Source organism: Alternaria triticimaculans (genome assembly GCF_023758025.1).
Source record: "Alternaria triticimaculans strain BMP 0046 chromosome Unknown scaffold_53, whole genome shotgun sequence".
NCBI classification, from domain to species: Eukaryota; Fungi; Ascomycota; class Dothideomycetes; order Pleosporales; family Pleosporaceae; genus Alternaria; species Alternaria triticimaculans.
Genome location: NW_026056010.1, coordinates 37,866 through 51,643, shown reverse-complemented (window position 1 = coordinate 51,643; position 13,778 = coordinate 37,866). Strand labels below are relative to the sequence as shown.

Sequence of the window (13,778 nt, the reverse complement as noted above, 5' to 3'; positions counted from 1 at the left end):
CTCCTCCTCCGCCCCTCCTCCGCCCCTCCTCCTCCCCCCCGCGCCCCCCACCCACCCAGGGCACACCGCACAAGGTGACGGAGGATGAGAAGGCTCAGGACAAGCTGCTGGAGATCTGCGCTGAGTTCTCTGGTGTGAAGCTTCCATGATTGTCGACATACTCGAAGAGACGAAATGTCATTACTACTTCCTCTGATACCAGGGCCCCAAGACGCCGCCCAACATTCCTTCCCAACTTCACTCTTCCCCCGTAACCCTCCTCTCCCACAAGAAATCATAATCATCCATCGCCTTCTTCACAAAATCCTCCAAATCATCCGCAAACTCCTCATTCCACTCCTCCGCCCACTTCTTCTTCTCATCCTCCAATTTCCTGCCCCGTGCCGCGAGTCCCGGTTTAATCCCCTGCAGAAGTAGAAGAACGAAGTCAGTATATATCTCACATCTCACAAGCATTCCGTACAACAGCCGCGACGTACCTTACTCGCATTAATCGTGCTCAGAAACCGGGCCATGAGCGGATTATCCTCAATCTTCTTCTCCTCCCACTCGTACTGCACGGCCTCGGGATCGAGGCCACATTGGAGGCACAACTGGCGGACGGCAAGCGGGTTGTTCATGATGTCGTCGGCGTCGATGATGCGGGGGACGATGCCTGAACTAGCCTCCCGCTCCGCATACCACTCATACAGCGCTCTCGTATACTTGAGAGTATACGTGGTACACGTATACAACGTCCGTGGCTTGGTATCCGGAAAGCTATCTTTCTGCGCGCGCAGCATAGACGGGAACATCAAAATCGGATGCCGGATTTGGAAGATGGGTTGGAGGGAGAGGAGGAGGGAGTCGGGGACGGAAGTGGGGTTTGTGTGTTGTAAGGAGGAGGAGGAGGAGGGAGAGGCATTGCGTGGGTGGATGGTTAGGGCTGGGGGGGTGTCGTTGGGGTAGACGGTGGAGAAGAGGCGGTCGGGGCCGGAGAGGAAGATTGTGTGTTCTTTTACGAAGGCTTGTTTGCCCTATGGAGTTGTTAGTTGGTGTTGCAGATGGGGATTGTGATAGCGAGGAGTGGGACGGGCCAGCCCGAGCACGTCATCTTGTGGGCGGATCACGACGGGCGCATGTGCGGTTGTGGCGCAGCCTTGCCCTTATACATAACTCCCACCCCACACTTCACCTCACCTCCCCCCTTTCTTTCTTTCCTACTTACATTCTCCGCGCAATCGTCCAACTCGTCCTCCAAGCTGCCAAACGCCGTTTTGAACGTCTCATACAACCCGTTTCTCTCCTCCTCGGGCCACTCACTCAGCGGTCCTTTCTCAAGATTCATCAGCGTAGCAAAGCCGCCGTCGAAGAGCTTGTAGCCAGAGTTCTGGTAGCCGGGCTGCTTGGACATCATGGTTTGGAAGAGATTGGACGCTGAGCGGGGGTGCGTAAGGAGGTAGACTCCGCGGCGACCGGGGGGGAAGGCATTGGGTTGGGGGGTTTGGAGGGTGCCTGGCATGTTCGCTTGCTTCCAAGGTTAAGAAGATGTGGTAGGTAGGTTGGTATGGAAGAAGAAGAAGAAGAGTCTTGATAAGATGATGGATCTATCAAGCAGAGAGAGGAAAAAGAGCAAGGCGAAAGAATTACCGACGGCAGAAAAGAGCTGGCTATCGCAAACAACTTATGCGCTTGCGGACGAATACACCCCGTCACTTGTACCTTGTATGAGGATCATCACGCTGCAGTACAGCGGGCTACCGACTGCCCGCCCTACCCAACGGTCTCACCTCCATGGTGTATCCACTTGCGGTCTACGGCGACCGAGGAGTCCGAAAGAGCGGAGCTGATAAAGCGCTGCAAGGCGATATGGCTTTAGGCTGTGGCTGCTGTCAAGGCTACGTAAGGCTACGTAAGGCTACGTCCACTAAGCGTCGCATACCAGCCCCGCACAAGGCGTAAAGTGACTGCAGTCGCCTCGCGCCAGCGGCCGACAGACCGACGTTACACTATCGGCCGAACGTACGATGCAGATCCCTGTGTACAAGCAAGGTACTTTTAGTACGACCGCTACTTTCGTACATCAGGCAAAGTCAGGCGATCTCGGTGGATATTGTGTAGTAACAGGCTGGGATTATGTGGGGGTATCATGGAAAAATTATCTTATCAATCAATCTGATCAAAATCAATCGCCGAGATATATGCGAGCACCCTTCTCAGCAGTGATCTGCGCCTGTTGTAACTCAACTCCACCAGCGCTGTGTTCGATCGCGTAATGCGCGACTGTGAATGTTGATGCCGAGGTCGGCATACTCCAATCTAGACCCTCGACGTGCTCATGTCTCGTCAGAGACTGCGCGCGTGCATACAACCCCTACCCCGTCGACCAGAAATTGCCCTTGTTCGCATCGATCGTCGGGGCGCGCCAGGATAGTGAAGCACGCAGCAGGTTCGTGCGGTCCTCTGGCGTAGGCAGAGCGTCGTTGGTACCGCGGTAAGCGTGGAAGAGGGTATTTCCTGCATGGACTATGCATCAGCGTTGTGAAGGACAAGCACTGACTCATCCGCGACTATGCCTCAGCCCTCTTTCCCAGCCTGCTCATGCTCCTTGTCCTGTTCGTGCCCATGTTCGTGGTGCCCGTTGAGATGCAGGATCCGCTTCATGCCGTCTACACTCTTCTCCAGATGGGGGTGTCGGGCTATGAAACCTCCATGATGGCCGTTGGATGGAGTACCGGTAATAGTGCGCTTCTTACCGGCAAGAGGGTCAACCGCAGCTACCCTTGGAGGCCACTCATCCGAGTCTTTCCAGCCTTGTACCAGCGCCTTGGTCATGTCTGCGAGGTTGATGGGGACCGAGGGCGTGCGCGACGAGACTACGATCTTCTGGAAGATGTCGCGGTATGCTTTGGGGGTGATGGAGGCACGGATCGGGTTGTCCTCGAGAAGACGCGGCGCGACGGGAACGAGGTCGAAGGTGTCGGGCGTGGCGCTGGTGATGGAGTGCGATTCGGAGCCGGTGGGTGTGACGGCGTGCTCTTCGGACGAGTAGCCTGCGGCTGAAGACGGGCGGTTGGCCTGTCTTTGGCGGTTCGTGCCGTACTTCTTCACGCTCGCTGCGCCAGTCCACACGTCTCGGCGCTCGACCCAGATTCGCAGCCCTTCGTTGTCTTTCATCTCGCGCTCCAGCCTCTCTCTACGGCGCCTTCTGCGCGCTTCTCTTGTGCTCGCTACCGCATCGCCGATGCTCTCTGGGTTGTCGAACCTGTACGGGCCGACACCTTCGTCTTCTTGATCCGAGTCTCCAGATTCCGACTCGCCGTAATAGCGCTCGCGAAAGTCGGCAGCGTCACGCACCTCTTCATCCGAGGCTGACCAGATGGCAGGCACGTCAGGATACTCCCAGTCGTTGCGCAGGCGCTCGTCGAGGTAGCGCCGGGATGCTCGGGCGGCGCTCAGGTTGTTCTCCATGGTTGAGGCGTGAGTGCAGCGCTGATCGCAGGTGTGATGGGCAGAAGAGTGGGGAACTGCAAGCGGGGACCAGGCTGACTGTCAGACCCCAAGGTTGGAATTGCCTGAATACCAAGACTAGTGACGCACGCGATCAACAGGTTGATCACCGTCTCGCAGACGTCAAACAACTATCGCGCGTTGTGCTGCGGGGTATTTTGTACAATCTCGAAAAGATCAGACGGTCGTGGAAGCGGGTAGAGAGTGGGTATGCGAAAAGAAAGTAAAACCGGCAGTGGCCGCGATTAAGAGGGTCAAGGGCAAAGACAATGCGACAAAGCTTGAATGGGCTTTGCGCTGGCACTGGCGCCAAATGCATCGTTGACGTCGACCGCACGCAAATGCATGCAGGGCAGAATGGCGGGGGGCCTGCACTTTACCCAGCCGAGCAAGCGTCACATCATTCCACCTTTCAAGGTTCACCCAATTGCCCTTCACGCTATAAGCCGTACAGTGTGAGCAGCACTTCATGGCCAACAGCATACATGCATATTACTTCCATTGTGACTATATCGTTTCAAAACATGCGAACTAACTAGACTCGCTCTGTAGGTACGCCATAAAGTACTTTGCACTCCGTCCTACCGACCACCAACCTGTCCAGCTCTAGAACGAACCCGAATTTATCATACATGTTGAACAACAAATCCACCTTCACAGTCTTTCCGCCCAGAAACCACGCCCACAACCCAACAGTCAATACCTCACTTCTTCTTCCCCTTAGCCACCGCCTTCGCCTTCCCCTTCCCCTTAGTCTTAACCTCCTCCTCATCCTCGTCGTCATCCGCATCCTTCTTCTTCTTACCCCCCTTCTTCGGCGCCGCCTTCTTCTTAGGCTGCTTAACATATTTATCCTTTGACAAATCCACATCCTCCTCTTCATCCTTGACTTCTTCCACAACCTCGCCGTCGTCAGATTCGTCAATCGCTTCTTCGAGATCGGGCTTCTCTTTGGCTTGTTTCTTGGGTTGTGCGACGGAGGAGGCTTTCATGAAGGGGAGGGGGTGGGATTGTTGGTTGTAGCTGTTGCGGTGGGTGTTAGTGGTGTAAGGGGGCGATGGTAAGATGAGGGGGCACTTACAGTCGGGTAAAGGTGGATTTGGTTTGTGAGTCGATCTTGACTTTCTCTTGGTCCATAGGTCCGACGCCGAGTTCCATGATTGCGTCGAAGTCGTCTTTGGTGAGGTAGTAGCTGTCCATCAGTTCGATGACTTGCGGGACAGCGTCCTTGCCTTCTTTCTGCAGCTTCTGGACTAGGTCCGTCCAGAGAAGTGGGACATACTGCTGGCGAACCTCGTGTCGATCACCGGACGACCGTAGCCTCATGTGAGCTTGAATCTCCTTGATCATTCGACTCAGCTTGTTCGTAGAACTATTCTTTCCCAGCCATGATGTAAAGCGTGTCTGGTTACCAGCAGTGCTGCCAGCCACATAGCTTGCAGGCCTGACGAAACTGAAGACTGCGTGTGTAGGCATCAAACTCCACTGCTGCTGAGAGCCGTGAATCATGCGATCCACAAGATCACCATCACTGATACTGTCGGCTGCTAACGACGCCAACTCCAGATTCTTCAGGTTCTTCTCTTTGCCAGAGTAGTTCAAGGACTGCATCGGGTTCGTGCCGAGGTAGTTCTCCTGCAGCATCAACGGACTGAACTCGTGGTCGTTGAAGTAGAGCTCAATCTTCTCGTTGAGTGTAGCTTTGCTGCTCGAGGCGAACATGCCGCCACCAAGAATCTTCTGCGTGATGTCCCATGGCTTCAAGATGACATGCTTCTCCCAGCTCTTAGACATCGTCTTGCCCTTGTCGAAATCCATGGCTGTTTGGTCGAGTTTGGCTGTAGAAATCATGTTGACGACCTGGCGAATATCGGCGTGGCTGCCTTCAATGAGAGCATTGACGACTGGCGCAGGCATCTTCAAACCTTCTCGGTACGCGATGGTCATGATGCGCGATCGTACTTGGTCGACAGTGGGCCGTCGGAAAGGCAAATCGAACGTAACGTAGTCGAACGGCTTCATCTTTGGCAGCTTCCTGTCGTTGCAGATGAGGATCATGGGAACCTCCGTCTTCTTGCACACGGCTGCGAGCGCACCGACACCACCACGGTCGCCCGCAGACATGCCGTCGACTTCATCCATGATCAAGACGAGCTTCTTCTTAGCCGCCTCAACCTTCTTTCCGTCTCCAGCAAAGTAGCCGTGGAGTGAATTGGTGCTGAGGACACCACGTAGACCGTCCTCGATGAGCTTCTTACTTCGGGTATCACTGGCGTTTCTCTCGACGATATCGTATCCCTCCAGCTTGGCGACGAGATGCGCTGCGGTAGTCTTGCCAATACCCGGTGGACCATGCAGCATGATGGCACGGAAGTTTCCGCTACCGTCTTTGCCAGCCAACTTGAAGCCAGTCTTGAGGTTCTTTGGAAACATCTGCAACCAGCGCTGGATCCTCTCAACCGTCGCCTTGTTGCCGCAAATCTGGTTGAGTGATGTGGGCGCATACTTGGTAGTCCACAAACGGGAGTCTACGGCTGGACCTGCACTCTGTGCAGCTGCTGTGACGGCAGAGGCTGTCTTGCTACCGGAAGCTTTCGCTGCTGCCGACAGCTCTTTCTGACGTTTCTTCTCCTCTTGCTCAAGCTCTGCAGCTTGCTTCTTGATCTTTTCCTCCTCCTTACGTTGCTTCTCAGCGTGCTCGGCCTGTGCCTTGCTGTCGCCCTTGTTGCCAGCCGCAGTCAGCTTCTCGATAAGCACCGTCAAGCCATCCTCGTCGATTGTCTTGATTTCCATCTCCTGGATCTTCCGCAGTTTGCTCGGGCCAGCATCTGTGCCTAGCACAACATAGTTGGTCTTCTTACTTGGAGCGCCAGTGACCTTGCCGCCGTGCCGTTTGACCAACTCTTGGGCTTCAGTGCGACCCCACTTCTGCAGCACACCAGTGAAGACGAATGTGAGACCCGCAAGACATGTCTCTGAGCCTGATGGCATCTCGCTGGATCCGCCTCCGAGTGGTGCAGCTTCCCCACGACCTGCATTCGCCTGCCAGTTGAACTTGGCATTGTCGTCTTTGGGTGGTGGTGTGGGCGCGCGCACTGTAGGGATGCTGTCGTAGATGGCCTGGATATCCGCACTATCCTCAACCTCTTCCTTCTTGGCCTTCTTTTTCGCTGGCGACTTCGGTGTCGTCGTTGTAGCCTTCTTCGGTCGTCCTTTCTTGGGCTTCTCCTCCTCTTCCTCCTCGTCATCGGATATGGGTGACTTTCGCTTCTTGCCCGCAGTCGATGGCTTCTTTGGCTTGCTCTTCAGTGCTTGTTCATCCTCTTCGGGCTCCACAAAGTCGTCTTCTGCGTCGATGTCCTTCATGTCGATGTCTTCACCATCTGGGTCGAAGTCGTCTTCCTCCTTGATCGCCTTTTGTTGCTTGGCTGGAGCCTTTGGTGTTCCGCGATGTGGCAGCTTTACGGGTACATCGTCATCGCTCTCCGAGGCTTCTTTGTAGTCGTCCTTGCCTTTGCCCTTGACATTGGCCTCGAAGATATCGTCTGCGTCCTCCAGGTCGTCGTCCGGGAACTCATCCTCGTCATCCCGCTCGGCATAGGATGTGACGGGTTTCTTCGCTCGGCCAGATGCCTTAGCATTGGTAGCCGGAGTAGCCGTCTTCGACGCCTTTCCGTTCGCCTTCGCAGGTGCCTTCTTCGGTGTCGCAGCAGGCGTTTCCGCGGCTTTCTTCTTGACAGGTTCAGTTCGCTTGGGCTTATTCGAGCTGGCAAAGAAGTCGGATGTGGTGGTTTCTTCGAGTACAGGTTCTGGTGTCGGTTCGCGCTTGACCTTCTTTGCGGCGGGCTTCTTCGGTGTCGCTTTCTTTGGCCTATAAACTGTCAGACTTGACGTCACAAAGCAGGAATTGTATACTCACTTCGCCTCCTCCTCCTCATCGTCGTCAGAGTCCTCTACAACACGACTGGTGCGACCCTTCTTCTTGGGCGCGGCCTTCTTCGGCGCAGGCTCATCTTTCTTCTGCGATCCCTGGCTTGCCTTCGGGGGCCCGCCGCCAAAGAAGCTGCGAATGTCGGCAGGCATCTTGACGATGAAAAACGCGTGTAATCAGATTGTAACAGTGTGACGCGTTCGCTGACAAGTGCTGAGCCAAACAATGGGGGGGAACGGGGTTTGGGTGGGTTGATGGACAACAGGCGCCATTGACGTGCACGACGCGACTTCGCGCGGTCATTAGGCAATTAGGCAGGCGCATTGACGCCACACCCCCGCGTGCGCCACAGCAGCCACAAATTTGTCTTGGCATCAGAACTTCGACATCAAAGTTACGGAACGGCTCTGGTGTAGCTTCAACATCACAACGCCATGCCGCCACCAAGGATATCACAAAGCCTGCTGGCTCAATTCGGGAGACTGAACATCTCCGCATCAAGGCCCACACGTACGACTCCCAAATTCCACCTCCGACAGCTCTGCTAACGCACCCCCAGTCCTCCAACAGACATGCCTATCTAAACCCCAACCCACCCTCAACACCCCCCGCCTCTTCTCCACCACCCGTCCCACTCTCAACTACCTCGCCCCCAAAGCCGGCGAATCCCGCAAATCACGAAAAGGGCGCTGCCGCGTCCCCACGGGCGGCAGCATGCGCGGCACAACCGTCGTCTGGGGCGACTACGGGCTGCGAATGCGCGACCACGACCGACGCATCTCCGCGCAACAACTCCGCATCGCCGAAGAAACCATCCGCAAACGGCTTCGAGGCATGAAATTCCGGCTCTACATGCGCATCGCCGCCAACATCGGCGTGTACACCTCGGGCAACGACGTGCGCATGGGCAAAGGAAAAGGTAGTTTCGACCGCTGGACTGCGAGGGTGGCGGTGAGCAAGATCATCTTTGAGATTCAGGGGGATTTGCACGAGCAGGTTGTCAAGGATGCGTTTAGGCTGGCGGGGAATAAGTTGCCGGGGCTGTATGAGTTTGTGAGGAAGGGGGATGCGCCGGTTATGGGGATTACGAAGGTGGGGTTGAATGGGGTTACGGAGGAGGATTTGAAGAGGCCGAGGAGGAAGGAGCCGCTTGAGCAGACGGCGGGGAGGATACCTGATGCGAGTTCGAGTGCGCCGGCGAATGGGCCGAGGGTGGAGATGTAGATGGGGGTTGGGATGGAGGCTGTGGACCGGAAGAATTGAGGTCGTCTGCCACTTCAGCTGCGTGGACGATGTTATCAAGTGTAAATGCAATGTGTAGCATGTATCATAAGAGAACATGTATTGAACTGTACAATTTTGAAATCGACAATGGACAGTATGATCAACATCAACCCTGAAGAAAGCACAACAAATAATGAATGGGGTATGTAGGTATCAACACGCCAGCCCAGCTCTCGCCTCATCAATCAAAACATTCCCCTCACGCCTTATACAGCGTATCCAAAAACCCCTTCGCCAAATCCACAACAACGCTCTTATTCGGCAGACTCCCCGCGACACCATACAACGCAGCCGTATCCCCCTTAACCGCCCCCTTCGCGCCCTTACCCTCCGCAATCCTCTTCCGCTCAGCATCCCTAACCTCCTCCGTAACCTCAACCAGATCCTCAATAAGCTTATCCACCACCGCAACAATCGGCAGCGTGACGGCAATGTGAATAGCAGGCGGGTTCTGGAGCGCATTTAAATGCCAGCCTTTACCGGACATGCCATCAGCGATGTCATAGATATCGAGCGTGTTGGACAGGAAAGATACGACAGAAACCATGGGCCGACCGATGATCTTGAGATCAGACGCGAGTTCAGGTTTCTCGCGGATGGCGGTTTCGATCTTCTTCATGCCGCCGACGATCTTGTGGCAGGCGTCCAGGTAGCCGTTTGCGCCTTGCTTGACCAGACTGGCCCAGCAGCCTGCGATTAGGGCACCGGGGCGTGAGCCGGCGATCGAGGGGGATGCGTAGACGCCGCCGGACCAGTCGGGCGAGATGAAGTATTGGTATTTGCGGTATACGTCGGAGCGGTAGAGGACCGTGGAGTTTCCTTTGGGCGCGAAGCCGTATTTGTGCGTGTCGCAGGAGATGCTGGTTACACCGGGCAGACGGAAGTCGAAGGGCTCGAATTCGAAACCTGCCTTGGGGAGCATGGGGATGATGAAGGAACCTAGACAGCAGTCGACGTGGAGGGGAATCTTCTTTTTGACTGCGAGTTTGCTGAGGCCGGAGATGTCGTCGATGATGCCGTGGGGAAAGTTGGGCGCAGAGCCGACGAGGAGGACGGTGTTCGGGTTGATGAGACGGGAGACGGAGGGTAGGTGGACCTTGTAGCTCGGTGCTTTGCATGCCACGAGGTGCATCTTTATCTTGAAGTACTCGCAAGCCTTGCGGAAGGCCGTGTGTGCGGTTTCAGGCAGGATCATCTCAGGCTGAGTGACGCCACGCTCAGCGTACGCCTTGTTGCGTGCGGAGAGACAGGCCATGAGGATAGACTCTGTGCCGCCAGACGTTGTAACACCAGCCGCATCGTCCGGTGCGTTGAAGAGGGAGAGCACCATAGCCACAATCTCGGCTTCCATCTTCCTCACACCAGGGAACACATCCGGATGGATGGGGTTCGCAACGGTGAACTTGCCAAACGCCTCTGTCTGCAATCTGATCAACTCCTCGCCACCGTGATATACCGCACCGCTGACTCTTCCATCTTCCCATCGGGTATGTTCCATATCAGCCAGTTCGCCCAGCTTCTTGCGCACCTCCTCTTCGCTCCATCCTTCGGCGGGCAGACTGGTGATGCGCTCGACGCCGGGACCGCTCGGAACAAGTTTGCGTTCGAGTTTTAGGAGCGAATCAGACACCTGTGCCTGGACTTTGTCGCGTACGCCGGGAAGTCGTAGGAAGACGCCGTAGAGGTAGCGGCGAATGCTGATGTAGGCATCGCTGATGGAGCCGAAGATGCCGCGTCCTTTGAGTTGGTAGAAGGTTATGCGTGTCCAGCGGAGGAGGAAAAGGACGAAGATGATGTTGCGCAGGCTGAATATCTCATGTCAGTATCCCGCTCTTCACTTATCGTTATCGGGTAGGAGTGGCGCATACACATCGATGTTCAAGGCGACGAGCTGGCCATTAGCGGAGCTCTTCCGCGCATTGAATGTGTCGCGGAGACTGACGGGCAAGCGCGACGAGCCAGGCATCGTGGGCGGGGTGGGCAGGGTGGGCAACTGGGTGTAGGGTTTCAATCAAGTCTACGCCAAAGACATGATAGTAGGAATGTGGAGTTTGGGTCGCGGGTTGGCGCTCTGGTTAAGCATTTGCAAGAGGGCTTGCCATGTACGTCAATCACATGTCGCAGCCACTGGCGCAACGGCTTCGGACTGCCGAGGAACCCGCGTCCGAGATCCTAGCGGGGCATTTCCACTTGAGGAAGCTGCTCCTACATAGCAGCCATTTGTAAGTAACATCAAGGTAATAGTTGTCGGATTATATTACTGGTAGTAGTGGCAACGCATGAAATGTTCACGTTTCGACAGGCAAAAGCCATGAAGCTGCGGAGGATTTCCACCCCGCAGCCTCCCCCGCCCGCCCCGCTACGCCTACACAACAGCCATTTGGAAGGCTTGGACACTGAAGAGAAGGGAGATCATGGTAATGGTAGTCTGATCGTATAACTTGGAGTCAAGATAACTACACCACCAGCCTAATCCATCATACCATGCCACCTCCAATGCGCACCCATAGCAAAACTCGGCATAACAGCACCACACTCTTCGCAGCGGAAAGAATCGGCATCTGTCATATCTTCCTCATCGTCTTCCCAGACATCCTCTACATCCACAGGAGATCCAATCTTCTGTGATGCTGTAGGAAAGTCCTCAGAACCTTGCCTGTGAATAATCTCACCTGTCGGCCAAGCCTCGTCCATCATGTATTCCATGCGTTGTTGGCGTGCTGACTGTAACCAGGGCGGTTCTTCTGGGGATAGCGATTCTCTTGCTTGAGCTTGGTCTTCATTTACCACCTCTTCTTTGAGTACAGATGGCTCTTCATCCATCATGTACTGCTCTCGTTGCTGCTTTGCTTCTTGCAACCAGGGTGGTTGGTCTGGTGATGGAGATGCTTCGACTTGAGCTTGCTGTTCACTGACGAAATCTTCTTCGTCCAGCGATGGCTCTTCGTCCATCATGTATTCTTGCCGTTGCCGCCTTGCTTCTTGTAACCAGGGTGCTTCTTCTGGTGATGGAGATGCTTCAACTTGAGCCTGCTGTTCACTCACCAGGTTTTCTTCAAACATGGATGGCTCTTCGTCCATCATATATTCCTGTCGTTGCTGCCGTGCTGCCGTCAACCAGGCCGGTGGTTCATCTGGCGATGGCGATTCTTCTGCTTCAGCATGCTCGTCACTCACAAGATCTTCTTTTTGAATAGGTGCAGGCTCATCATCCACCCTCCACTGCCTAAGCACCTCATCCTGCCTCCTAAACATCTTCCCAATATCCCTCCCCACGCCACCCCTCTCCCTCGCCACATCCGCCATATTCGTCGCCGCAACATTAACCAGACTAAGATTCCATCCCTTCTTCTCCGGATGCAGCTTGCGAAACAGCGGTAGCAACGTCTCTTGCAGCAATTTCTCAACCACGGCATCCATAGTATTATTATTATCGTCTTTTAGGCTGAAGACAAACGTTGGCATGGGTCCGGATTTGGATATACGTGCAAAGGACCGATTGCGGGTGCCATCTGGGTTTTGAGGCGCCCGTGGTCGGGTTGATAGTCGGAGTGTTTTCGGGTGAGCGAGCCAGCGCTTCATAGGCTTTGAAGGGGCGGAAGTGGGAGCCGTGGATATGTCGGGCGTGTCGTCATCTTCTTCTAGGAGATCGGTGTGCATTCGCTCGAGCAGTCTTTTCGCTAGCATGCGCAGCTCTTGGGTCACGGCTTCGAGTGTGTCTAAGCGCATGTAGCTGTCTTCGATACTGATCTGACGCGGTATCTCGCGTGCTTGGCCGACTTCTGTGTCGTCACAGCCGTTCAGTAGACCCCACACTTTGGTCCCGGTGCCATGTGGTACGCCCGGACCACCAAGTATCCGCTCCAACGTCTCCGGACCGATTCCGGGATGCGTCCTTACATCGCGGGCAAGGACAGTCTCTTTAGTACCACCATACACCAGTCCAGCATCAAATTCAGCCGGTCGCTGCAGTAGGTGGGTACGAAGCTTTTGTGCTATCTTGAACCCTATGCCGGGAATCTTGCCGACTTCGTGATCGTCGATGAAGGCAGTCACGTTGTCGATAGTCTCATCGTCTTCATCAATCGTATACGGAGGGACTAATGTAGTCTGAGCATTGGGCTTATATGTGTTGCCAACAAGCTTTGCCAGAAGCTTATTGGTAGAGATGCCAACGGTGGCCGTGTAGCCCTTCTCTGCCTCGAATCGAGTTCGTATGTGATGTGCTAAATGACTTCCCAGAGCCAATCGGAGGTGCAGCAGATCGGGCGTGGTGCCTACACTCGATCAGTCCTAACGTTCGGCTATGTACAGCATCTTATGGCGCATACGGTGGGCACCTGCATAATCGAATCACAGACTGTTGGTGGCAGTTCCATAGGCACGGTTGCTGGTCTCAGTAGCCGCAAGGATTCAGCAAGGGCTGTCAGCCTTGCCGTTCGCGGTCCATTCCAAGAAGATGTTTTTGCTACGCCACACCGTATGCGCCGTGTACAGCTTACCTAAGTGTTCAGAGGCCGTTTTGGGGTATAGATGACCCCTCAGCCGCGTCGCGTTGTAAGGAAACCCCACAGTGGGATCGTTCCTGTCGAGACAAAAGAAGGCGTTACTGAGGTCATTAGAGTTGAGAATGCTGACATTGTAGTCGATCATGTCGGTGACATCTAAAAACACCTAGCCCGCCTTAGCATGACTCGCATGAACGATACGGTGAGGGAACAGAAAACGTTGGGACTAAAATGAGATTGCAAAGGTGGCGGTGCTGAGACACGAGGGTCGAGAGTGGAAAGGCGACCGGGAAAGACAAACCTCATCAAAGCCTAGTCGTTCACAACGAGAGTTCCAGGAAAACGATCGCAAGAAAGCATAGAGTTCTTTAGAAGCATTCCGGAAGCGGGTAAGATCCTCGCCCAGGACGATGACTACATCTGGGCAGACCTTCTTCGCTTCGTGGATCAGCTGCAGCTTGTGCAAGCCCTGGGAGAGTCAGACTGGACCGATGACACGGGCACGGCGGTAGTCAAGGGATCGTACGCGTCGGCGGGCCTCATAGTTGCATGTGACGACTATCTGT

General features: G+C 54.9%; 6 protein-coding genes across 6 annotated transcripts; 1 reads left to right on the top strand and 5 right to left on the bottom strand.

The window, feature by feature from the left end:
* Nucleotides 1–237: 237 nt before the first annotated feature.
* J4E78_011036 (uncharacterized protein) lies at nt 238–1,501 on the bottom strand (the record flags this gene model as incomplete). Its single annotated transcript, XM_049371610.1, has 3 exons — nt 238–405; nt 480–1,016; nt 1,208–1,501. 3 exons carry the CDS (start codon nt 1,499–1,501, stop codon nt 238–240), a joined length of 999 nt encoding a protein of 332 aa, XP_049216692.1.
* A 1,055-nt stretch (nt 1,502–2,556) lies between these two features.
* On the bottom strand, nt 2,557–3,450 carry J4E78_011035 (uncharacterized protein; the record flags this gene model as incomplete). The annotated part of the gene is made up of 1 exon (XM_049371609.1): nt 2,557–3,450. One exon carries the CDS (start codon nt 3,448–3,450, stop codon nt 2,557–2,559), a length of 894 nt encoding a protein of 297 aa, XP_049216691.1.
* Nucleotides 3,451–4,193: 743 nt separating this feature from the next.
* J4E78_011034 (uncharacterized protein) lies at nt 4,194–7,572 on the bottom strand (the record flags this gene model as incomplete). The annotated part of the gene is made up of 3 exons (XM_049371608.1): nt 4,194–4,512; nt 4,571–7,360; nt 7,409–7,572. The coding sequence occupies 3 exons, from the start codon at nt 7,570–7,572 to the stop codon at nt 4,194–4,196; spliced, it is 3,273 nt and encodes a 1,090-aa protein (XP_049216690.1).
* A 282-nt stretch (nt 7,573–7,854) lies between these two features.
* J4E78_011033 (uncharacterized protein) lies at nt 7,855–8,644 on the top strand (the record flags this gene model as incomplete). The annotated part of the gene is made up of 2 exons (XM_049371607.1): nt 7,855–7,930; nt 7,980–8,644. The coding sequence occupies 2 exons, from the start codon at nt 7,855–7,857 to the stop codon at nt 8,642–8,644; spliced, it is 741 nt and encodes a 246-aa protein (XP_049216689.1).
* A 259-nt stretch (nt 8,645–8,903) lies between these two features.
* On the bottom strand, nt 8,904–10,670 carry J4E78_011032 (uncharacterized protein; the record flags this gene model as incomplete). Its single annotated transcript, XM_049371606.1, has 2 exons — nt 8,904–10,509; nt 10,573–10,670. The coding sequence occupies 2 exons, from the start codon at nt 10,668–10,670 to the stop codon at nt 8,904–8,906; spliced, it is 1,704 nt and encodes a 567-aa protein (XP_049216688.1).
* A 503-nt stretch (nt 10,671–11,173) lies between these two features.
* Nucleotides 11,174–13,357, bottom strand: J4E78_011031 (uncharacterized protein; the record flags this gene model as incomplete). The annotated part of the gene is made up of 2 exons (XM_049371605.1): nt 11,174–12,981; nt 13,315–13,357. The coding sequence occupies 2 exons, from the start codon at nt 13,355–13,357 to the stop codon at nt 11,174–11,176; spliced, it is 1,851 nt and encodes a 616-aa protein (XP_049216687.1).
* Nucleotides 13,358–13,778: the final 421 nt, after the last annotated feature.